Source organism: Nyctibius grandis, chromosome 8 (assembly GCF_013368605.1).
Source record: "Nyctibius grandis isolate bNycGra1 chromosome 8, bNycGra1.pri, whole genome shotgun sequence".
NCBI classification, from domain to species: Eukaryota; Metazoa; Chordata; class Aves; order Nyctibiiformes; family Nyctibiidae; genus Nyctibius; species Nyctibius grandis.
The window spans coordinates 2,254,362-2,278,166 of record NC_090665.1 but is presented as its reverse complement, the minus strand read 5'-3'; the positions used below and the strand labels follow the sequence as shown (position 1 = coordinate 2,278,166).

General features: G+C 51.6%; 1 protein-coding gene across 4 annotated transcripts in view; it reads right to left on the bottom strand.

Moving 5' to 3' along the window:
• Positions 1 to 745: 745 nt before the first annotated feature.
• Positions 746 to 23,805, bottom strand: part of SCHIP1 (schwannomin interacting protein 1) — a 197,940-nt gene continuing 174,880 nt past the window's right edge. For 2 of the 4 annotated variants that reach the window (XM_068407039.1, XM_068407038.1), the window contains exons 6-11: positions 7,123 to 7,241; positions 5,486 to 5,603; positions 4,525 to 4,722; positions 3,830 to 3,953; positions 2,712 to 2,805; positions 746 to 1,382 (exon numbers count right to left, since the gene is read on the bottom strand). In XM_068407039.1, the coding sequence (XP_068263140.1) occupies positions 1,331 to 1,382; positions 2,712 to 2,805; positions 3,830 to 3,953; positions 4,525 to 4,722; positions 5,486 to 5,603; positions 7,123 to 7,241 (705 nt within the window). In that variant the 3' untranslated portion in view covers positions 746 to 1,330. Of the gene's footprint in view, positions 1,383 to 2,711; positions 2,806 to 3,829; positions 3,954 to 4,524; positions 4,723 to 5,485; positions 5,604 to 7,122; positions 7,242 to 9,001; positions 9,376 to 15,089; positions 15,268 to 23,805 lie in introns of those variants that run through there. The other 2 variants (XM_068407041.1, XM_068407040.1) reach the window with 2 other exon arrangements.

Here is a 23,805-nt window from a genome sequence, read left to right as displayed (position 1 = left end):
AGGTCCATAACTGCACTTTCTGCAAGAAGATGGGGGGGGAGAAGTAATTTTATAAAACATTCTTGCAGGGGATGACATTTTAATGCAGCTCCTGCTTTTCTGAAAACACCCTGAATAACTCATTAGCCAGCCCTTGCGCTAAGATGAATTTGTCCCCGAGGACAAAAGGATTAAAATGTGAAGAGCTGACGTGTGGCTGCTGCTGGCTACGGCCGGAGGATGGGGATGGCCGAGCTGGGCCAGCGTTAAATCAAATAAATGAGGGATGGAGACGGACCCTTTCGTGTCCCTCCTCACACATGCAGCACTCAGCTACGAACGGGGAGCCCAGCCCAAAGGCAGAGAGGGGAGTAATTAATTACCATATATAATACAGATGTATTATATATGTTGCTTAGATTTTTAACATAGACTTTTTTTTTATTTCTGACACTGGTGAGTTTAAATATTTAGCCCAGACAATAAAATATTAAAAAAACCAAACCCATCTATGGTGTGTGCCTGCTGATTCAACAGTCCCACTATCAGGGCCCAGTGATGCTATTACAGAATAATCTCTTAAGTCCATGTCATACATAACATTATGAACTTACAAATAAATAACTCTACAAAAATCCTGTTTTCTCTCCATCACTTCATGTGATTGGCAAAAAAAAAGGCTCTTTGTGGTGATGACAAATCAGGAATTTCACACTTTGCTCGAGGAATGCATCACCAAAGCCAAGCACTAGGCAACAAAAAGACGTTGTCATATGAAACAATTTTTTAAATTTTTATTTTACATATTTATACATAAAACTTTCAAGGTAACTCTTCTGAATCCACCCGAATGTTAATAGCACATCTACAAATGACTGTCAGGTAGTCAACATTCACAAAATGTTGAAAACTGATTAAAATGTACATATTACGGAAAGCTACGACGTCACTACGAGGCAGGCATGTATTTTTTTGACTTGTATAGCACCGTCAAGTACAGTCTCTTTTATTTTAAAACTACAGTGAGGAATAAAAAAGTAGTCAATGGTAAAATATCATCCAACTGAAAATCTCTAACCAAACAAAAATAAAGTTAAGCTACCCTCTCTTCTCACCCATGATTTATAATGTTATAAGTACTGTACATTTTTTTTTTTGTAATAATATTATTAAAATGCCTGATATTTAGTGGCACGAGTAAAAAAATTAAAATAAATTAAGCAGCAGAGGCCAATCACCGGACACGAAGCTTCAGACACGGTCAATGACTAACACGGGGTTTCTCGTGCGCCGCCAGCGCGTGGACACACACACACAGAAGCAAATGACGCCTCGCTCGAGCTCCCGGGCTTCACTTCGCCGGCATCTTCTCTGCCATGTGCTTCTGCTGACTCTCGGCGTGTCTGGGGGGAGGAAAGAAGCGGCGTTATTCGCTGAGGGACCCCGAGGCATGGGCAGGACATTTCATTTACTAAACTGCCGTTACTTGTGCCCAGGCAGTGAAGCGTTCCTGAAGCACCGAAGGACAAAGAGATGCGAGGTGGTGCTGGCATCTGCCTGCTTGTGAGAGCGGCTGAGGGACCTGGGGGTGTTTAGTCTGGAGAGAAGGAGGCTGAGGGGAGACCTTCTCACTCTCTACAACTGAAAGGAGGCTGTAGCGAGGAGGGGTTGGTCTCTTCTTCCAGGTAACAAGCGACAGAACAAGAGGAAATGACCTCAAGTTGTGCCGGGGGAGGTTTAGATTGGAGATCAGGAAAGATTTCTTCCCCGAAAGGGTTGTCAAGCACTGGCACAGGCTGCCCAGGGCAGGGGTGGAGTCGCCATCCCTGGAGGGATTTAAAAGCCGTGTAGATGTGGTGCTGAGGGACATGGGTTAGTGGTGGGCTTGGCAGTGCTGGGTTAACGGTTGGACTCGGTGATCCTAAAGGTCCTTTCCAACCAAACCAATTCTGCGGTTCTGTGGTTCTACTGACCCAGCTCCACCCCCACCCCAAATCCCCCCCTTCCATCACTCGCTCTTCATTAAGGGAAGCAGTGATGGTGTCTCACGAGGCTCAGAAATGACAACCCCCCCACTTGTCCCTGGGGTCACCATCGCCCAGGCAGCAGGAGAACGGTTCCCCACATCCCTCATGGCCACCCCAGCTGGCAGAAACTTTTCCCAGGCAGAGCACCATCAGATCACAACCAGCTGCTACGCACCACCACTGTGTTCTAAAATAGAAACAAATTTAGGTCGTATTTTTTGCCATCTTAATGCTTCAGTTCGGAGACCGCAGCCCTTGTGCGCTGCCAATAACCAATATCATCTTTTTCAGCTTTTTTCCCCAAAGCTTTCAATAATTCTTAGTGTTTCTGCAGTGCATCACAAGAGGACACAGCCTCAAGCTTGGCCAGGGGAGGATCAGGTTGGACATTAGGAAGCATTTCTTCTCAGCAAGGGTCATTAGCCATTGGAAGGGGCTGCCCAGGGAGGTGGTGGAGTCACCATCTCTGGGGGGGTTTAAGAAGAGACTGGACATGGCACTTAGTGCCCTGGTCTAGTTGCCATGGTGGTGTCAGGGCAATGGTTGGACTCGATGATCCCAGAGGGCTCTTCCAACCTGACTGATTTTGTGGTATCTCAAAGGAAAATGCCTCTTAAAATGCTGCTAAAAGGAAACCCCTACGCGCTGCTGACGGCGAGCTGGGACCCGCAAGGAGAGAGCAACACCCCGAGGAGCCTCCTTCACCTGGTCAGGTCCTCGATGTCCACCAGCATGGCGTCCTGCTCCGTGTGCAGCTCGTCCCGGATGAGCAGCAGCTGCACCAGCTCCTCATTCAAGCCTGGCACCGGGGAGAAAGGGGGTGAGTTTGTGATGTCCTGGGGAACCCCGGTCTAGGACCCGTACATCTTCCTTCCCCACTGTGTTACACGTAAGCTGCAGCGTGTTTCTGCCCCAGGGTTGTTCTCCGCACCAGCTTATGTGTAACACTCATGCTCCCGTGCTTGGGTGCTTTCTAAAGTGAGGACAAATAATGAGCATTTTTTTTTTGCCCCTGCAGCATAAAATACCAAATCACAACCCAACAGTGCAGCTCTGCATCCTCAGCTGGGCTGCTCCCCAGCAGGGACGCCAGTCCACCGACGTGGGTAGGGAAGGAGCAGCGCAGCAGCCCCCAACCAACCTTCTTTTTGACCTACAGCCACCAGAGAAGCCTACTCCCCAAACTGTTAATTAATGAATTAATTGGAAAATGGAGATGCCTTGGAGGAAACAAACCCCTGCATCTTTTGGAGAGAGCAAAGACAGGTGAGGTGGTGGCAGGGGAGGTTGGAGCTAGATGAGCTTTGAAGTCCCTTCCAACCCAACCCATTCTATGGTGGGGCACTGTCCCTGCAGGCAAACACAAGGACCCATGAAACACCTTGAAGCCACTGCAAGAGCGGATTTACTCCGGGATGTTTGCTGAACTGGACAGTTTTTCCACTGACAGATGGTTTGATGCCATGGCATAGCGTCACAAGGAGACGCAGCCATAAGGCCACGAAGGGCAGGTGCTTCCAGGACAGGCAGACTTCCCAGGGCTATTTTTACCCGACCAGGTTTTGAGTTAGAAGCGGGGCGTTGGGTGCTGGCACAATGCTACAACCCTCCTCTCCCACGGACCCAGCGAGCGCTTGAGGAGAAACTGAACAAAGGGAAGAAAAAGGCTGAAAGAGCCAAATCTGGAGAGAACTCCAGCTCCATCCCATGGTGTGCCTCTTCCATACATTTATTATACATTTATCAACATTTCTATGTGCATCCTGGAGACCTGTCCTTAATTACGGGACACACCAAAGAATAATGAAAGAACCACCACTTACTTTCTATCTGTGAGTGGAGATCATTGACTATCACTTGTAGCTGCCCAATAGTCATGTCTCGTAGATCAGTGGGTTTTAGACTTCTCTTCATCAGGCATTCACTTATATGAGGCATATGTGGCAGCTGAAAAGAAATTTTCAATTTTTTTACTGTTTTCTTTGAACTATTTGCATTTCTGAGCAGCTGCAGTTTACATTGCTTGCATCCCCCTCTCACACTGATGACTCCACTGAAAACATCTACACAATGGTTGACCCAGGTCTTCAAATCTACCAGCATCAGCAATATACTGGTGTAAAGGGAGGTGAGGGCTATGGCGAGCTGCGTTGTACCAAGGCAGGAGTGCTCCAGGATGGGATGGGATGGGATGGGATGGGATGGGATGGGATGGGATGAGCAGACTATGCCTTAGAGGATGAGCAGCACCATGCCAGTCTCAGGGCAGTAACAACCTTCTCAGTCATCATCTCACTCCCTGCATCCATCCAGAGCATTATCCCGCTCCCATAATGCCCTGATGAGATGACCCATGTAGAACCTTCCACTCCTGATGGTCCCTATCTCCACTGCTCCTCTGCATGTCTACAAGCACCGTGAGCAGGCACCGCTGGCCCCTGTGAGTGTTGGACAAGCCAAAGCAGACAGCAGAAGGGCTGGCGTTACCCCCACGTGCCATCCCACAGCCCCCACTTACAAGATCCGCTACCGGCGATTTCTTCCTGTTCTGTTTTTCCACCTCGACCTGCATTTTGGCCATGGGCTTCGCCATAGCCAAGGCCATTTTGGCTTCAGCTTGGAGTTTCTTTTGCCTGGTGAGGAAATCCATGTCGTCGAGGGACTCCGACTCCTCCTCCGTCGTGTCTCTGTCCGAGTAGGACGAGCTCTGCTTGCTCTAGGGAAGCAGACACGCAGCCGTTACAGCCTCGTCACATGCAAAGAAGTTTCCTGCTGGCTTAACATATTTTTGTGCACTTACAAGTGGCACCATTTCTACAGAAAAGGTGAAGAGCACAGAAATTTTTTTTTATTTTAATTTAATCCACAAGATTATCTTTAAAAATCAGAGTAATTCCCAGATAAGCCCGCAGCAACTCGAGCACTTCAAATGGAAAGAGGAGCTGATGAGATCAATAAGTGTTGAAGGGACAAACTGGTTAAGCTGGAGGAAAACATCTGGGGCCTCCGTGTTATATTCACAAAGGAGAAGAGAGGAGAGGAAAGCTGGTGGGAGCTGATACCACGTTGTATCCATTACGGCCCTGAGAATTATCAGAGCCAAAAAGAAAGGGAGGAAGGAAGGAAGAAGGAACACCTTCACGTGAAGGCATCTGCTCTACAGCAGCTCTGTGCTAGCCAGGGGCAATTTGTTATCTGCCCCTCAGCATCTCGCCTTTCTTTTATTGATGGCTGAAGATGCTGCTCTGGGGTTTAGCGTTGCTATTTTAATGGGATCAGCTCTTTATCAGCTTCCATTACTGGTGGCCTCGTGGTTTCATAGCATCATAGAATCACAGACTGGTTTGGGTTGGAAGGGACCTTAAAGACCATCTAGTTCCAACCCCTTGTCACGGGCAGGGACACCTTCCACCAGACCAGGTTGCTCCAAGCCCCACCCAACACCCCAGAGCCTCTGTGGGGTGGGTTCCCAGACCTACCATGGGCGACAACGGCGTGTCCAGGCTGGTTTCTGTCTTGCTGTCGTCGGCGTCGCTGTCCTTGTCGCTGCCGCTGTCGTTCACGAAGCAAATCTGCAGGTTCATCCCGCTCTGTAACCTGCGGGGGGAACGGGAGAGGTGACACCACAGCCCCGTCAGCAGCGAGGCGCTGGCGTTTCCAAAGGATGCTGGTGGTGTATTGACCTCAGGAAAATACAACCATGTTCACTTTTTTCCCCAAGAAGTTGGTCATCCCCCACCAAAAAGCAGAGCCAGGACCACCAGCTCACGGTGGCAGGGCACGGGCAAGCTCCTGCTGCCGTGTCTGAGCAGCAGCTCAGTGTGGGACTGGGAACTCAGTGGCATGGGAAGGACAATGCTTCTACCACCATCTATTGATGAACTTCAGAACTGCCGAGATGTTGCAGAGCTTCTGTCATCATGGGTGGCGATATTATTACATTAAATAAAATATTACATATAGAGTATATAAAATAATATATATTAATATATAAACCATAAAAATAAATGTTATATTAAAATATATAAGTAATGACTGAAATTATTTACAATGAGGGTGGTGAAACCCTGGCCCAGGTTGCCCAGAGAGGTGGTAGATGCCCCATCCCTGGGAACATTCAAGGTCAGGCTGGATGGGGCCTGGAGCAACCTGGTCTGGTGGAAGGTGTCCCTGCCCGTGGCAGGGGGTTGGACTAGATGATCTTTAAGGTCCCTTCCAACCCAAACCAGTCTGTGATTCTGAGATTTCATATGCGAGCAGACTTTTCAACGAGAGCAACGCTCCCGCAGAGGTTCCTGCAGGCCCTATAACACGCAGCAATACTAATGCTTTGCCTGGACTGTAAATATTAACGGAACGCCAAAGCGTTCAGGTACAGCTGGTAACTCCTCGTGGCACAGCTGCCAAACCCTGCTGTGGAGCGCTAATTAGACCCGAGCTATAATTACAAGGTAGCGGCTCCTGGTTTAGCTGTAACTACACAGAGCAAAACTGTTTTCCCTTTCAAATGACTTGCAGTTCAGTTTAATTTCACCTCTCTGCTGTAACACCAGCATTCCTCCTGGCTTTCTGCCTCTCTAAGGCTTTGTTCTTCTCCTACACCATGGCAACAGGTAGATCTTCACAGAATCAATGAGGTTGGAAGAGCCCTCTGGGATCATCGAGTCCAACCATTGCCCTGACACCACCATGGCAACTAGACCAGGGCACTAAGTGCCATGTCCAGGCTTTTCTTAAACCCCTCCAGAGATGGTGACTCCCCCACCTCCCTGGGCAGCCCCTTCCAATGGCTAATGACCCTTGCTGAGAAGAAATGCTTCCTAATGGCCAACCTGAACCTCCCCTGGCCAAGCTTGAGGCTGTGTCCTCTTGTCCTATCGCTGGTTGCCTGGGAGAAGAGGCCGACTCCCACTGCGCTACAACCTCCCTTCAGGTAGTTGTAGACTGCACTAAGGTCACCTCTGAGTTGTTCTAAAGCAAGGAAAATTCAAGAATGTGACTGCAAGGAAAAACTGAGGGGTCCTCTGAAGGGCAGGGTCTCGGGACGTCCCACTGGAGGCATCTCACACTTTTCAGCCTCCGCAGCGGTTCTGGGCCGCGAGGCCGCCTGGCTTACCGGGACGAGAGGCTCGGCTTGCCGCTCCTGCTGCAGCTCGTGTACAGGCCCGGGCCATCGTCGAAGAAACTGCCCAGAGCCAACTTCTGCCTGATGGACTCCCGCTCATTCTTCTGGGCCTGAAAGGGAAGGGCGACAAGGAAGGGTGAAGGTGCCGGCCACGCCAGCATGCAGGAAGGTGTCCCACCAGCTCCACCGCCACGCTCACGGTGCCTGCAAGCGCCCAAGCTCTCCCACGCTTGGGTGGACCACACGGCCCATCCCAACAGGGAGCCCATCTGCATCTCTCTCTCTCCACATATCGATAGATTTATCTCTATATACACACACCTGATGTATACATCTGATATATACCTAATATACGCATTGATACCCATACCTATAGCCATATACAGCCACCAAGACCACACTTGCACCGTTAGCATCTTCCACTTCCCTGAGAGGCCTCCAAAACTACACCATCCTTCTGCCAACGTCCTTAGAGATGGATTTTTAACCATCGCCATCAATTATCCAGTTTTAAAAGTGTATTTTTATACATACTTTTTTTTTTTTGAATAAGGGCAAGCTACAAAGTGATTTGAAATCAATCACCGATCAACAATGACGGAGATGACTGTAATCTATGTGCAATAAATGAAACCCACAGACCTAGATTCAAAATTAGTACCAGTGCCATCCTGGTGTCTGTCACTAATGGATTATGTGCCAACGCTGACAACAAATTCATACCAGGCGGCAAGTTATTGATAGAAGGAACATTCTGAAGCATTTAATTTTAAAATAACACATAATACCCGATCAAGAATACACAACAAAAGAAAACAGAACAGGCAAGCACGGGCTGCGTCCATGGTGGTAATTAATATAACTGTGCTTCCCACATTTTACCTGTCTAACTAAAATTCAAGCACCTTTTTTTTTGATACAAGGAAGTGAGATATAACAAAATGCAAATTATTAACTTAAAATAGCTAATAATTTAATTCCAGCGCTGACTACATATATTACTTTATGACACTGCCCATTATATTGGCAATCCCTTACCAAAACACACGCGTCATTTGGAACCTAACTCCTTTTATTTACAGAATCACAGAATCAATCAGGTTGGAAGAGCCCTCTGGGATCACCGAGTCCAACCATTGCCCTGACACCACCATGTCAACTAGACCAGGGCACTAAGTGCCATGTCCAGGCTTTTCTTAAACCCCTCCAGAGATGGTGACTCCACCACCTCCCTGGGCAGCCCCTTCCAATGGCCTGGCCCGGCAGTGCCACGGCTGTACGATGCCAGGGTTCAAGTGCAGCAAGGCTGGCGGAGGCTGGATGCCGGGGCCATCCACCGGCACCAAGCAGGGTGACAGCCTGTGCCTGGCCCTGCTCAGGCCACTGAGGCTATTTTTGCCAGGGTCTGTCATTACCAGCCACAGACAATTACTATATTTAACGTTCCAGACCCATGGGCAGCGCCTTGTTTTATCTCTGTAAAGCACAAGGGCTATTATTGGATTTACAAATCATAACCGCAGAACATTTGTTTTTATCTCATTTTTCTTCACAGCAGATTTGCTGGTAAATGCAAAACTAAGTCAAACTGGTGTATCTCGAGCAAGTTGCCTTAAAAACCAGAGGTCTCAAGGTAAAAGAATGCGTTTGGCAACACCTCGTTACATTTTCTTTATCATAAAGTGATACGGAAACGCCGAGGGAGGGAGGTTTGCTGCCCCGTGCCGGTGCATTCAACACCACCGAACGCTTCCCCGCTCCGGCACCCGCAACCCAGCGCCCTGGGAGGGTGGTGGGCAGCGTCGGTGGGTCCCCCCCAACGCCAAGAGGACAACTGTTGGCAGACAGAAGGCTCCTTTTTGTCCCTTACCTTTTTATAACTGCCCTCCGCGCCCGGCGCCGCGGCTTTCCTGATGACGTCACCCATGCCATCACCCTCCCCGCTCATCTCCTTCGCTCCCGGGTCCTCACGTGGCCGCCGAAACGCTCCCGCCGGGGCATCTCAGTCCTTCTTCTCCTCTTTGATGGCCACCATGGGATCAAGCGCTCGCGCCCGGAGCCCAGGCCCGCGGCAGCCCACCGTCCCCCTGCCTGGATGCTCCCCCGGCCCCTCTCGCCTCCCGGCCGCGCCGCTGCACCTTGCTTTTCCCTAATAAAGTCAACGGCAGCGCCGGAGCCTCGGCCAGCTGGTGAGAGGGAGGCGAGGGCTGCGCGGGCCAGGGAAGCCGCGTCCTCCCCCAGCCACTGCCAGCGCCGGATAAAAATAGCTCCGAGCCCTCACCGGCTACACAAGGGCAGGAAAAAACCCGGTGTCTGATGTCAAAATCCTCAGCCCAGCGGCGTAGCCAGGGCCAGAGCAGGCAGGAGGAAGGGGCTTTCTCCTGGGTTTTTCACCTGGACGTTATCCTAAGGAAGCCCGGGCAGTCGGAGGAGCTGGTGGCCCTGGGCAGAGCCGGCGCGGTGCTGAGCCCTCGAGGACGGGCGGGCACGGCAGCGTCAACCACAACGTGAAGTTTTCACTCTTTACACAAAAAAACACCCGAAAGGACGCCAGGGAACTATTTCTTGGCTAAATCAGCTTTTTCAGGTGAAAAAAAGTTTCTAGGGATTAACCAACAGAGCTCAAACAGGCACTCAGCCTTAACCCATCACCCGTCTCGCGGGCTCGCAGAGCCCGGGGACCCCCGCGCCGCCCGGTCCCCGCTCAGGGTGGCCGAGCACCCCAGCCCTGGCTCCCAGGGGGGTCCGCAGCCCCCAACCCTGCACCGCTTACAGCTCCAGCTCGTGCCTCCCGCACTGCTGCCCGGAGAACCAGGCTTCACGCCACGGCTGCCGCTCCCCGACCCCGTCCTGTCGCACCCATCACGGCGGGTGGTGTTTGCTAGTGTATTATTTTAACAGCCCTACAAAGTTTACATGGTTAAACGATACATCCAAGCCCTGCCTACATCATTTCACCCCAAATGCACATTCTCGTTAGATTCCCAGCTCTAACAACACCCAACTTACACATCACAGCATTCATCTACTCTGAAGTTTCAGGAAAAAACAATAATAATAAACAGGATTGTTTAATTCCATTCTTGTCCCAGGGCGCTGCTTTGTAACTATAAATCCCAAAGGAAACAACGTCCTTCTCTGGATAGTTCATTATTTTTAGTTCCCCTCCACCGCTGACTCATTGTGTCCTTTCCTGCCGTTGCTAAATTAACTTCCTCTCTCGGCCATGGGGACGGATCCTGACACAATAAACCCAAAAAAAAAAAATAATCCCATAGCTCAAGAGGAAGGATGTGGTGGCCAGGAGCATCAGGCTATCTGCAAACTGACATCAAAGCCACCCCTAAGGGTAGGAAGTGACATAGTTGACCAAAAATATATTTAGCACTTCTCACCCACAGCTTTTAAAACGTTTTATCCCCCATTCCAGGTTTCAGGCCGGCTCACCTCTGCCCTGCCCTCCGAGCCGGGATGCTCCAGGACCAGCCTCATGGAGAGGCATCCCCTGAGTGGATCCCACAGAGCCCATGTTGGTCTCCAGTGAAAATTCCGCTTCCAGGAGAAAACCAAACAGAATCCCAGAATCAATGAGGTTGGAAGAGCCCTCTGGGATCGAGTCCAACCATTGCCCTGACACCACCATGGCAACTAGACCAGGGCACTAAGTGCCATGTCCAGGCTTTTCTTAAACCCCTCCAGAGATGGTGACTCCACCACCTCCCTGGGCAGCCCCTTCCAATGGCTAATGACCCTTGCTGAGAAGAAATGCTTCCTAATGTCCAACCTGAACCTCCCCTGGCCAAGCTTGAGGCTGTGTCCTCTTGTCCTATCGCTAGTTGCCTGGGAGAAGAGGCCGACTCCCACTGCGCTACAACCTCCCTTCAGGTAGTTGTAGACTGCACTAAGGTCACCTCTGAGCCTCCTCTTCTCCAGGCTAAACACCCCCAGCTCCCTCAGCCGTTCCTCGTAGGTCAGACCCTCCAGACCCTTCACCAGCTTGGTCGCCCTCCTCTGGATTCGCTCCAACACCTCAACATCTTTCTTGAGTGCTTTCCACCGCCTTCGCAGAGCTTTTTTGGTGATCTCTTGTCTAAACAAGGCAGCCTCCAGCCTCAGCTCTCCATAATGCAGGATTTGTTTATTTTATTGTAAGCAGTTTGGGATGCAGGGTCAGCGTGCTCGGCCACACGGACCGAGGTTCCTCTGCTGTCACCCAACGTCGCATCCCTCCAGCGTGGCAGCCACAGGCACAGGCCAGGCCAGCAGCTCCCCAGCTCTGCCAGCGCTCTGTGGTGGCTTTCGTGGCATTTGAGGTTTTCTCCAAGGCCCGTCTCTTGGGGTTATATTATGCCATGAGAAGTTGTATTCACTTTAATGAAAAAGATGATGACAGCCTGGTATTTCTACATGCCACAAAAGCCTACGAAACCCTAAAGATATTAAACAAAAGCAACCTAATAAAATATCTTTCTTTTTTTAAATGAGCACTTCATAGTTTAAGCTTGTGACTTTAATGGACCACTTCTATGGTTCAGTGCTTGGTGAGACCCTGGGAGCAGCAGGTGCCAGCCAGCCTTGCCTGGTCCATCCCTGGGCAGCCAGCCTGACCCACAGCGACACCAGTATCTCCCCACCCACAGGGACACCAGCACCTCCCCACCCACAGGGACACCAGCACCTCCCCACCCACAGGGGTCTTTCTCAAGAAACACACACCAACGTGGCATCACCAGAGAGTCAAGCCTGACGCACACACCCAGACCAGGTCCCAAGCGAACCCAGACCCACCTAAGAAATTATTTCTAAGCAAATAAAATCTCATTTTTTCACATCAGATTTTTTTCTTTTTTCATTTTCTTTGCATGTGTAAAGCCCGGTAACGTCTCCAGAGCGACCCTCCCGCCAGCAGATAGCTCAGACCATGACCGATGCCAGCGTACGGAGCCAAAACCGGTTCCCAGGGGCAACTGCCTGTTTGGAGCCTCCCGCCTCAGGCAGGGGCACCGGGGGTTTCTCTACTTTTAAAAACACATTAGAAATCAACCCAAGGAGACGATGTAAATCTAGACATATTGCCCACTCGTACGGCGCTGCCAAAGAAACACAGACAAAGCCCTGAGTCCCGTTTTGCTCCACACAAAGGTGGACCTGTCGGCCAACGCTGAAAATACACATTTACAAAGCAAAGTGAAGCACTGGCAAAGGCTGCGGGCCAGCCCAGCGCTGCCAACACACACGTCAGAGCACAACCTTTATTGGGTGTGAAGGCCTGGATTTGCGCGCTGGCCTCTCATCCCGCTTGAGCTCACAGAATCCCAGAATCAATCAGGTTGGAAGAGCCCTCTGGGATCATCGAGTCCAACCATTGCCCTGACACCACCATGGCAACTAGACCATGACACTAAGTGCCATGTCCAGGCTTTTCTTAAACCCCTCCAGAGATGGTGACTCCACCACCTCCCTGGGCAGCCCCTTCCAATGGCTAATGACCCTTGCTGAGAAGAAAGGCTTCCTAATGTCCAACCTGAACCTCCCCTGGCAAAGCTTGAGGCTGTGTCCTCTTGTCCTAGCGCTAGTTGCCTGGGAGAAGAGGCCGACTCCCACTGCGCTACAACTTCCCTTCAGGTAGTTGTAGACTGCACTAAGGTCACCTCTGAGCCTCCTCTTCTCCAGGCTAAACACCCCAAGCTCCCTCAGCCGTTCCTCGGAGGTCAGACCCTCCACCAGCTTGGTCGCCCTCCTCTGGACTCGCTCCAACACCTCAACATCTTTCTTGAACCTCCTGACCACAGAGGACCTGACCTAAATTCAAAGCGATGAACCTGACTTAGCCACATCTGAAACCCCAGGAGGACCTACTCCGGCCACCTGAATTTCAGAGAGCAGCAGCGCCAGCTCATTTATGATGTGAAACAGGACTTTCGAGGCATACGACAGCAACACCCTCCTCTTCCTCAGCACCCACCTGCGCTGCGCCCCGTCCCCAGCACCCTCCCTGCCACGGAGCTTATGGCCCAGCCATGACGTGACCATGTCAGAGCTTTTCTGCTGAATTTCTCCAAAACAAACACATTTTCAAGTTTTCCTCATGTGTTGCCTTGTTGCTCTTTGTGGTTTATTTTGAGTTTATTTAGTAGCTTCAAAAAAAGGGGTGCGAGGAGGGAGGAGAGCAGAGTTACACGCTGCCACCCTGCTCCCCTCGGGGGACTTTGGGCAGCCACCAAAATCCTATCACTGCTGGCTTCCAGCCTGAGCCAAAACCAGGGACTGTCGGCTGCAAAAGGATTAAAACTTGGGTTAATGGGTTTGGGAGGGGGCTGGGGTTGTTCCTAATCTTTGCAGCGTCGTAGGAAGGTTTTGAAGCAGATTTCATTTGAAAGACTGTTTCTCTGGACTTTTTTCGGCGATTTGCACGCTTTCTGGCTGCTTTCACTCTAATATTTGTTGGGTTGGAGAAGAGGAACCAATTCATAAACAAGCGAGGAGATTAGAGCAGATAAAAGGCAGCAGCAGTGCCATCGCAGTGAGCCCAGCGCATTAACATGCAGGGATGCTGGCCAGGCCTTACTGCAGCGCTCGCCATCGCTCTCGCCATCGCTCGCCCACCGCCACCGACCAGCTTCCACCCGGGGAACAATGCGCAACCCTTAACCCTTGCGTTCCTACGAGCGTGCTGGGAAAACATCCGCTGCAGCAGAAACAATGGCCCCATTTATTAATGCACCAGAGAGCAACAGGCTCCGAGCTGCATAAAAATCGCATCCCCTAAAACAGAGGCTGAAAAAAAACCAGGATTTGTTTTTTTTTGCAAAGGAGCTAAAAATGGAAATTCATTTCCAGAAGCATTTGCTGGATTGAAAACATTCAGTGAAAAATCTTTTCAACTCTTCTCTCTCTCTATATACGCACGCTTTGGTATCGTTTCCCTTTGTGATACAGTTTGCAATATGAGATATTTCGTCTTAAAACACAGATTGAGGTTTGAATGAAACGCTTTGGTGGGGGAAAAGGAGGCTGAGCCGCTGTCCTGGGCCCAGCTCCGCCGGGGATGCCTGCTGGCTGTTGTGCAGAGCCCACTCCACGGCACGTACGCACACGCAGCTCTCAGCATCGCCGGAGCAGATGAACAGGCGTTTGTGTGTTTAATAATCTGCCTGGACTATCGAGCCCTAAACACACCATTTCCCGTGCAGGTGCACCCAGAAGCACCCACCTCTCTTTAGAAGGCAACGAAGCCACCATAACAGCCCACCCCAAGCTCTCACTCACTAAAATAATCCCGACGTTGCTCAGCAAACACCATTATGGTGCTGCCTCCAGGCCCAGGGCCCCCCCCCAAGGCTGGGGGTGGCTGCGATGGATGCTCAGAGATGTAAACGCTCATCCCCAGACCCAGCACCGGTTCTTGCATGGATTATTTAGCAGGACAGCATTAACCACGACAAGAATGCACCTGAAAATAATCATCCTGCGGGTCAGCTCTCACGCTCCGATAAATCTGGGAAGCGCAAATAAATATTCTAGACTAAAATTTACATCGCTCTCCCACGGCACCTCCAGAAGTGCAACACCGCAGCTCGCTCGAGCACACGGAGCAGTTTCATCCAGGCAGGCAGCGGGGTGCGGGGTGCAGGCAGGGGGGTGCGGGCACCAAACCCACCCTCCAGCCGCTGCGCCTGCGAGCATCCCACGGCGAGCACAAAAGCCCCCGCGGGCACACGCCTTCTCCCCACGGCCCCTGCTCTGAACCCGCTGCCCTGCGAGCCCCGGGGTGCCTCGGGGGCAGGAGCCCACCGTTTAAACCCGAGCAGGCGGACCCGGGCTGCTCGCACCCCCCCCCGCCCCGAGCCCCCGGTGGGGCGGGGGGCTGCGGGGATCGGGGGACTCCGGGGATCGGGGGGGCAGATGGGATCGGGGGGCATCTCGGGTTGGGGTGCCAGGCCGAGCTCGCCCCTTACCTGGTAGGGGCAGTTCTCCTGGTGCACCATCTCCGTGCATCATCCGCCGCCGCCGCCCAGTCGGCAGCGCCCGCAGCCGCCCCGCGGGGGTCTCCGGCCCCGGTTGGGGAGAAGGAGGAGGAGGATGGGCAGGAGGAGGCTGGGAGCCCGGGCCAGCCGCCCGCCGGTAAGATGGATGCTGCCGCGCTGCTCCGCCTGCGCAGCGCCGGCCCCGGCGGAGCACGGCGGGGAGAGGGGGGGGAGGCTGGTCCCGCCCCTGGCGGCACAAAGAGCGGGGGGGCTCCGCGGGGAAAACCAAATACCGCCCCCCAGACACTGCGCTACGGCTGGGAGGGCCCCCCCGAGCCCAGCCCCGGGGCCGTGGTGCGGCGGAGCGGCAGCTGCAGGCCCCCCGCCCCGGCCCCGCAGCTGCACCGGCTGCGGAGGGGGATGGACCGCGGCGACTGCGGCGCCTCCTCGAAAGGCTGCGAGACCCCGAGCCGCTCAGAGCTGCAGGATCCCTCTCTCCTACCCTCTGCCGCACAAATGCAGCACAGTCGTTTCCCTGCCCTACATCGCCAGCTCGCTGTACCCCCCCCGCAGCGAGGGGGGCCGCGGGGCCTCCGCCACCGCACCCCTCGGCCGGGTTTGGGGCGCAGGGGCCAGGCGGAGGCACAACGCTCACCCCAACGCCCCTCTCCCACCGCACCGGGCCCTTCTCTGAACAAGTTCTCCAAAGAAAAGGCCTGTGAAGATCACAGAATCACAGACTGGTTTGGGTTGGAAGGGACCTTAAAGACCATCCAGTTCCAACCCCCCTTCCGACTCCCACTCCACTACAACCTCCCTTCAGGTAGTTGTAGACTGCACTAAGGTCACCTCGGAGCCTCCTCTTCTCCAGGCTAAACACCCCCAGCTCCCTCAGCCGTTCCTCGTAGGTCAGACCCTCCAGACCCTTCCCCAGCTTGGTCGCCCTCCTCTGGACTCGCTCCAACACCTCAACATCTCTCTTGAAGTGCGGGGCCCAGAACTGGACACAGGATTCAAGGTGCGGCCTCACCAGTGCCAAGTACAGAGGGACAATTCCTTCCCTAGACCGTCTCAGCTCAAGCTGGCTCAGTTTGCCTTCACCACTCATTTTCCAGGGGGTAACACATACCCCGAGAGCCTCATTTGCAAGTTCGGGGTCAGGCCAGCCCCAGCTGTAGCTGGGTGCGAGGATGCTGCAATTCTCACGTTCAAGCCCTATTTTTGGCTGGACACGGCCCATCCGAGGGGCACCAAAACACCCAGAGAGCAATGGTGGTGCGTGGGCTGGGCTCGTACCACACGCTGGGCACTCTTACCCAGGCAGGCAATAACGTTTTGGCTTGCAACTACAAGAAACTCTGTGCCTGGCCTTCCTTCCTTCATCAAATAGGGCTTTATCCTGCTCCTGGTCACAGCCAGCTGTGGCTACGTTCAGAACCGCACGTGACACTGAAACCCAGACACACGTGCTCACAGGGCATCTCAGATTCGCTTCCCCGCACCAGATGTGCCTCTAGAAAAAAAAAGGCCTTTGTAGGATCATCGCTCTGCCCCAGCTTTCCCAGCCTCTCGCCCACACAAACAGGCTGGAGCAGCCATGGGCGGATGGAGAGTCCCCCGAGTCCCCGCGCAGCTGGAGAGAAACCCCCAGACCCGCCCCAGCTCCGCTATGGGAGAAGGGCTTTAAAAAACTCCAGCTTTCATTTAAAGAAAACATTATATTCTTTTTATATTATTATATTATATTCTGCATAAGTTTTTAAGGGAGGATGAAGTCGTGCCTGTTTTTAACCAGAGCTGCAAACAATCCCATTCAACGAGGCAGCTATTTCCAAACATCAAAATAAACCGAACCACCTTTCCATATACTGCTTTGGAGAAGTACCTGTGGCAAGCTAAAAGCAGCTCCACACGTTGCATAATCTCCAACGCCATTTATGATGTGCATGACAAGGAAAACTCCTGAAATTACCCCTCCGCTTTGCACGTGCGGGTCTATCTCTAACAGTTTTGACTCAGGTGGAAAGGGCCAGGCATGTCCTCAATCTCTGCATTTGCTCCTCTTCTGTATCTGATTGCGATCACCCGTTCAGAAACGAGGCGGGCAGGCAGGTAAAAATTAAAGCAATGAGTGATTAAATGGAGTGAAAGGCTTCTGGCAGTCGTCTAGGTGGGTCAATGGGAAACGATGCTCCTGGATGAAGGCAGTAGGGAAGTAATGCTGCTGTCTGAGGAGGCACAACAGAATCACACAGAATCAATCAGGTTGGAAGAGCCCTTTGGGATCATCGAGTCCAACCATTGCCCTGACACCACCATGGCAACTAGACCAGGGCACTAAGTGCCATGTCCAGGCTTTTCTTAAACCCCTCCAGAGATGGTGACTCCACCACCTCCCTGGGCAGCCCCTTCCAATGGCTAATGACCCTTGCTGAGAAGAAATGCTTCCTAATGTCCAACCTGAACCTCCCCTGGCCAAGCTTGAGGCTGTGTCCTCTTGTCCTAGCGCTAGTTGCCTGGGAGAAGAGGCCGACTCCCACTGCGCTACAACCTCCCTTCAGGTAGTTGTAGACTGGACTAAGGTCACCTCGGAGCCTCCTCTTCTCCAGGCTAAACACCCCCAGCTCCCTCAGCCGTTCCTCATAGGTCAGACCCTCCAGACCCTTCACTAGCTTGGTCGCCCTCCTCTGAACTCACAACTCTGGCCAACCCATTGGGTTGATACCAAAAGCTAGTCTAAATTAATATGCTTTTTCTTCAAATCTCAAAATAAATACATAGCTGGATCACGTACCAGGTAAAAACGAGGTAGGAGACGAATACCACATCACTTGGGCACAGCGGAGGGAGACGCAGGGAGCCCACCCCGAGTCAAACCCACCAGCATAGTAACCTTGCAGGGAACCAGGAATTATATACGGCATCACGGGATTTCAGCTTTATTTGCTGATGATTTACTGGGAGTGATGGATTTAGCTCCTCTTTAAGCCAAGCTAAAGCTTTTCCAGGGTTTAAATCTAGCAAGAAAAAAAGGAAAAAGATTATTTTTTAATCAGTTAATACTAGACATCTGCTTGGAAAGGGGAGTATTTGTTTGGATTACATTCATATATAATTCTTTAGACTATTAGGTTTTCATTTAAGGAGGATGATGCTGAGGTGTTTTCCATCATTTTGGAAATGTTACTCTGCTCTACAAGGGAATAATCCTCTGTGGTTTAAACATCCCAGGGCCCTTTCCTCTTCCAGCCCCCTTTTACTTCCACAGAGGTTCCTGGAGTCCTTTCCTGGGAGCAGCTTTACAAACCCCTCCTGAAGCACGAGGGCACCAACCGATCGATTTTTAGGATAAAAACCTGTGCGCTGAAATGTTGGAATAAAACTCTTCCTGTTTCTCTGAGGACCAAATATGACTTTATCAGGGAAATGCAGGGGAAAAACCCCACTCTATAGAGTGTTACTGTTATTTTGGAACACCGATGTGACCGGGGAATTAAGGAGCACCAGGCAGGGCACCCGTTGTATTTTTGTTTTGATGCACATCTTGCACTTTTCACGGTCTCGTCCTCCATTTTTAGTGGTAAGAGATTCATCCAAAAATGCCAATTTTCTACACATCCCACAAACGGCATCCTTGCCATCACATCATCAAACCATGATTTTCTCTTCCCTCAAAACATGGAGCAGAAGGTTACAGTGATTTCACATTCTGATACCTCTGATGCACAGGATGTCAAACGCTTTACAGGGAATTGGAGTGAATAATTTAAGTCACCCAAGTATTTATAACTTTCTGGTGATATAAAAGTGGCAAAACATATGGTAAACAACCAGACTTTTCCATGAAACCCACCTAGGAAGACTCACAGAATCCCAGAATCAATCAGGTTGGAAGAGCCCTCTGGGATCATCGAGTCCAACCATTGCCCTGACACCACCATGGCAACTAGACCACGGCACTAAGTGCCATGTCCAGTCTTTTCTTAAACCCCTCCAGAGATGGTGACTCCACCACCTCCCTGGGCAGCCCCTTCCAACGGCTAATGACCCTTGCTGAGAAGAAACGCTTCCTAATGTCTGAAGTGGACTCGCTGATCCCACTGCACAGGCTTAATTTTCAGTTGTACAATTTATAAGCTGGATCACACGTGCTTAATAGAGCGTTTACAAGCGGTCTGATGATGAGCAGGTACGACTGATAGCCCACCGAGTAGCTACTGCTAATGGATGGAGAACCATTTCATCCACCGGCTCCTGAGAAGCGTGGGGAGAGAGCAACAGGAAAGCTACAGCTGCCTCCTTGCAGTGTTATTTATAGTCCTAAGAATAAACTGTTCTTTTGGAACTGCAACACTCATGGTATGCAAAATGCTATGGAGAACATGAGATTTTCAGCAGGACAAGGTAAACCTGGAAGCTTTGGTATTAGCATCAATAAATTAAAACATTACAACCCACCTCGCTCCGTAGCGCTGTTTCTGTCGCATTTGGGAGAGGATTTGTGGAAAATTCCATCAGCTACAAACAACTTTCAGATGGCTGAAACACGGGGGGGACCCGCCGACAGCCCTCACCCCCCGACTTGGGCTCAAAAGCCCATTTTCTGCTCGGGGCTGTGCCTGGGTGAGGGGTTGCTGGCACCCAGCAGCTCCTAAAAAACATCTGAGATCTTACATAAAAGATTCCCCAATCTGCAGCTGTATAAATATTGATAGAGAATCACTTCAAATCATTAAAGCTATTTCTTTTGATGCCTCAGCTCTGAGTAACATCTTCCTCAGATCTCTTTGATAACAAATTTGGTGGAAGGTTTTAACAGAGCTCATAACCCAGTTGTATGTTTTCAAATTCCCCTCGCCACGCAGCACACTGAGGCTCGCTGCGTGCAGCTGGCGGGCAGGCTTTCCCGTCCCCTCCTCCCCCATTTATTTTCCTCATTTTCATTTTTCAAATATAAATTTTTTATGTTCAAAAAAATTAAAAGTTGCATTGGGCCCCTGTTACACCGCCAACAGCAGGCAGGGAGAGAAATCAATGTATTTTCCGACAATGAAGAGAGAAGAGGGAAATAAATGGCATGAGCAGAGGGGGAAGAGAGAGATTTTTCCCCGAGAGGATGAAGGACAGGGTGGCCTTCACCTTCCTCAGCCTGGGGACAGCAGGAGTTACACAGAAATGTTGAGCTGGAAGCACGTACAGCAACCCCACGTCCCACGCTCAACCCTTAGCAACCATTAAGCTACTGGTCTGGGGCCAAAAGCAATCTCTGGATGAACTATTAAGCCCTTTTAATTGTGGCAAAGTCCCTGAAACTCCAGCCTGGCCACGCAGGCAGACAGCAGTGTCACCTGCACACGGGCAATTCATTTGCCCTTAGTGTGGCTCATACAAACAGCTCAGAATCACAGAATCAGTCAGGTTGGAAGAGCCCTCTGGGATCATCGAGTCCAACCATTGCCCTGACACCACCATGGCAACTAGACCAGGGCACTAAGTGCCATGTCCAGGCTTTTCTTCAACACCTCCAGAGATGGTGACTCCACCACCCCCCTGGGCAGCCCCTTCCAATGGCTAATGACCCTTGCTGAGAAGAAATGCTTCCTAATGTCCAACCTGAACCTCCCCTGGCCAAGCTTGAGGCTGTGTCCTCTTGTCCTATCGCTGGTTGCCTGGGAGAAGAGGCCGACTCCCACTTCACTACAACCTCCCTTCAGGTAGTTGTAGACTGCAATAAGGTCACCTCTGAGCCTCCTCTTCTCCAGCTCGCACCTATGTCCATCCAATAACAAAAATTAGGCACCGAGTTACCAATTATAAATGAAGCCACTGACCCCAGAGAAGTCAGAGGGCAACATCTGGGATGGGGACGGGGTTACCCTGCCACCGCTCGCCTCGAGCCCATCTATCCCTTCCCATTTCCCTCGTGCTTTCCCACAGGGAACAGCTGAGAGGGCTTATTGATGGGCTGGTTTTATTTTTCAACTCATTTTAATTGCAAAGTGGACGGTAAAAGCGCAGAAAGGGGACTTACAGGCTGGAGAAGTAAACAAGCCATTCTACAAACTCTCCCTGAAATTGAGTTCAACACCAAACACCATAAATATGAACATACTGATACAACCAGGTAACAGCAGCGTCCTTTAAATGCTTCTGCAATAAAAGCGTGAGTTTATGGAGACAAACCCCCCTCTGAGTCATGGCTGGGATAAAAATAGATGGAAGGGGATTCTTCACGCAGCTCTGAAGTCTGCTGGACATAACTGCAAGCTCCTTTCTCGGGGTCTACTTCTACTACACACACAAACCAAGGAGCCTTTGGAGAGGTTCAGACCCCTCCACTGCCCAGACCAGGGTTTTTTGGAAGGATGCGATTACTGTGTGGGAGCAAACCCGGGTCCAAAGCCTGGCTCTCGCTTTAGGCTTGGTTTATGTTTTCAGCCTTTACGAACATGGATGTAAAGATGATTTTCTGAGTTTGACTCCCAACCCCACTGTCACTTGAGAAAGAAAAAAAACAATAATCCTCTGGCGCTGCAGCAGCTGGTAGGTCGGGAAGCTGCTTACACCAAAGGGACACGGCCCATTCTGCAACGGGTATCAGTTACAAGCTCCAAACCCAACACCAGCCGCGATAAGAAACCCCATCCCTGCCACCGCAGCCCTCCACGGCTGCAAAAGCAGTATTTAAACCGAGACGTGAAGTCAGAGCCCTCGGCAGGGCCGGCACACCGGGCGTGAGGCTGGGAACAGCTAAAAATAACAGGCTCAGCAAGGGTGGATCCCGGCTGAGCCTTATTAGTCACGGAGCGAGGGAGCGCGGGGCTGCTGCCTGGTGCCGCAGCAGCTCCATATATGAGCAAGAGAAGGACTCTCCTCAGTCACATTTTTCCCCGCTCCTGTGCTGCCTCAGGCACCCTTCTCCTCCGAGCAGGGCTGCTCTGGCAGCCCCCAGCTCCTCCTAATAACACGGTGTATTGTTTTCTGAGAGTCTTTTACACAGAATAAAGATTGCTGGTAATTCATTGTAGGGTGTCTGCTGGAATTGGATCGATACTGACAGGCAGGCATGTGAGGGGTTTATTACAGGTTGGGTTTTTTTTTTAACTTACACCATCTCTGTGTCAACATCGAACCTCTGAGCTGAGCGATGACGGAGCCACTGAGGGCAGGAGGGCCCGGCAGCAGCAGCGCTCGCTCCCGGAGGATTAACGTGGATGAGCAGAAGGGGGAAGGTGAGAGGTGCAGCGTTGTACCTGGGATGAAGGCACAGGACGACGGAGGGATCAATAACCACACGCAGCGCAGGCTGGCGGGAGCCCCCTCCAAGGCTGCTCCAGCAGCACTTGGCCTTGCCAGCCCCGAGGTGACTCTGCCCCTCTGCTCCGCTCTTGTGAGACCCCCCTGCAGTGCTGCGTCCAGCTCTGGGGCCCCCAACAGAAGAAGGACATAGAATCACAGAATCAATCAATCAGGTTGGAAGAGACCTCTGGGATCACTGAGTCCAATCATTGCCCTGACACCACCATGTCAACTAGACCATGGAGCTGTTGGAACGAGTCCAGAGGAGGCCATGGAGATGCTCAGAGGGCTGGAGCCCCTCTGCTCTGGAGACAGGCTGAAAGAGCTGGGGCTGTTCAGCCTGGAGAAGAGAAGGCTCCGGGGAGACCTTCTAGCACCTTCCAGTGCCTCAAGGGGCTACAGGAAAGCTTGAGATGGACTTTTTACAAGTAGTGACAGGACAAGGGGGAACAGTTTTAAACTGAAAGAGGGGAGATTTAGATTACATATTAGGAAGAAATTCTTTCCTGTGAGGGTGGTGAGACCCTGGCCCAGGCTCCCAGAGAAGCTGTGGCTGCCCCCTCCCTGGCAGTGTTCAAGGCCAGGTTGGATGGGGCTGGGAGCAACCTGGGCTGGTGGAAGGTGTCCCTGCCCGTGGCAGGGGGTTGGAACTAGATGGGCTTTAAGGTCCCTTCCAACCCAAACCATGCTGTGATTCTGTGATTCTATGACACCCTGGCCCAGCAAAGCGACTGCCTGCAGCTTCCAGCCCCTCCAATGCACAAACCCTGGGGTGTGCTCACCCCATCGTGCCCGAGGGACACCGGGAAGTGGCACATCACCCCTGCACGGCCTGGCTGCATTTGCACACAGCGGCTCCTTGTTCCCCCGGCCAAAGCGCAGAGAATGACCATTTGTTCTCATGACAGGGGCTGTCTTCTGAGCTCCTCTGAGCATCACATCCACCCGAAACAGCATTCAGCTCCCCAAGCCCCTTTTCCAGCAGAACTCAGAATCACAGAATCACAGAATCAATCAGGCTGGAAGAGCCCTCTGGGATCATCGAGTCCAACCATTGCCCTGACACCACCATGGCAACTAGACCAGGGCACTAAGTGCCATGTCCAGTCTTCTCTCCATGCGTTCAGGCTCCACACACTAGTCCAATATAATTTTCAAGTTTAAACAAAAAAATGATAATGAAGCAGTGAAATAAGACTTTAGTTCTTCAACACCCATGAAGACAAACGAGAAGTCAAATATAACAAAGAAAAGTGAGCAGTGATGCAAATAAAACCCCTGCCTTGGCCCGACTTCAGCCCTTGCAGCTGGCCAGAGGAATCGGAGTACTCACCCCATGCCGTGCCCTACCACAGCCTATTTAATAGTATATCAGACTCCTGCATTTAATGTCAGGGACATTAACTCC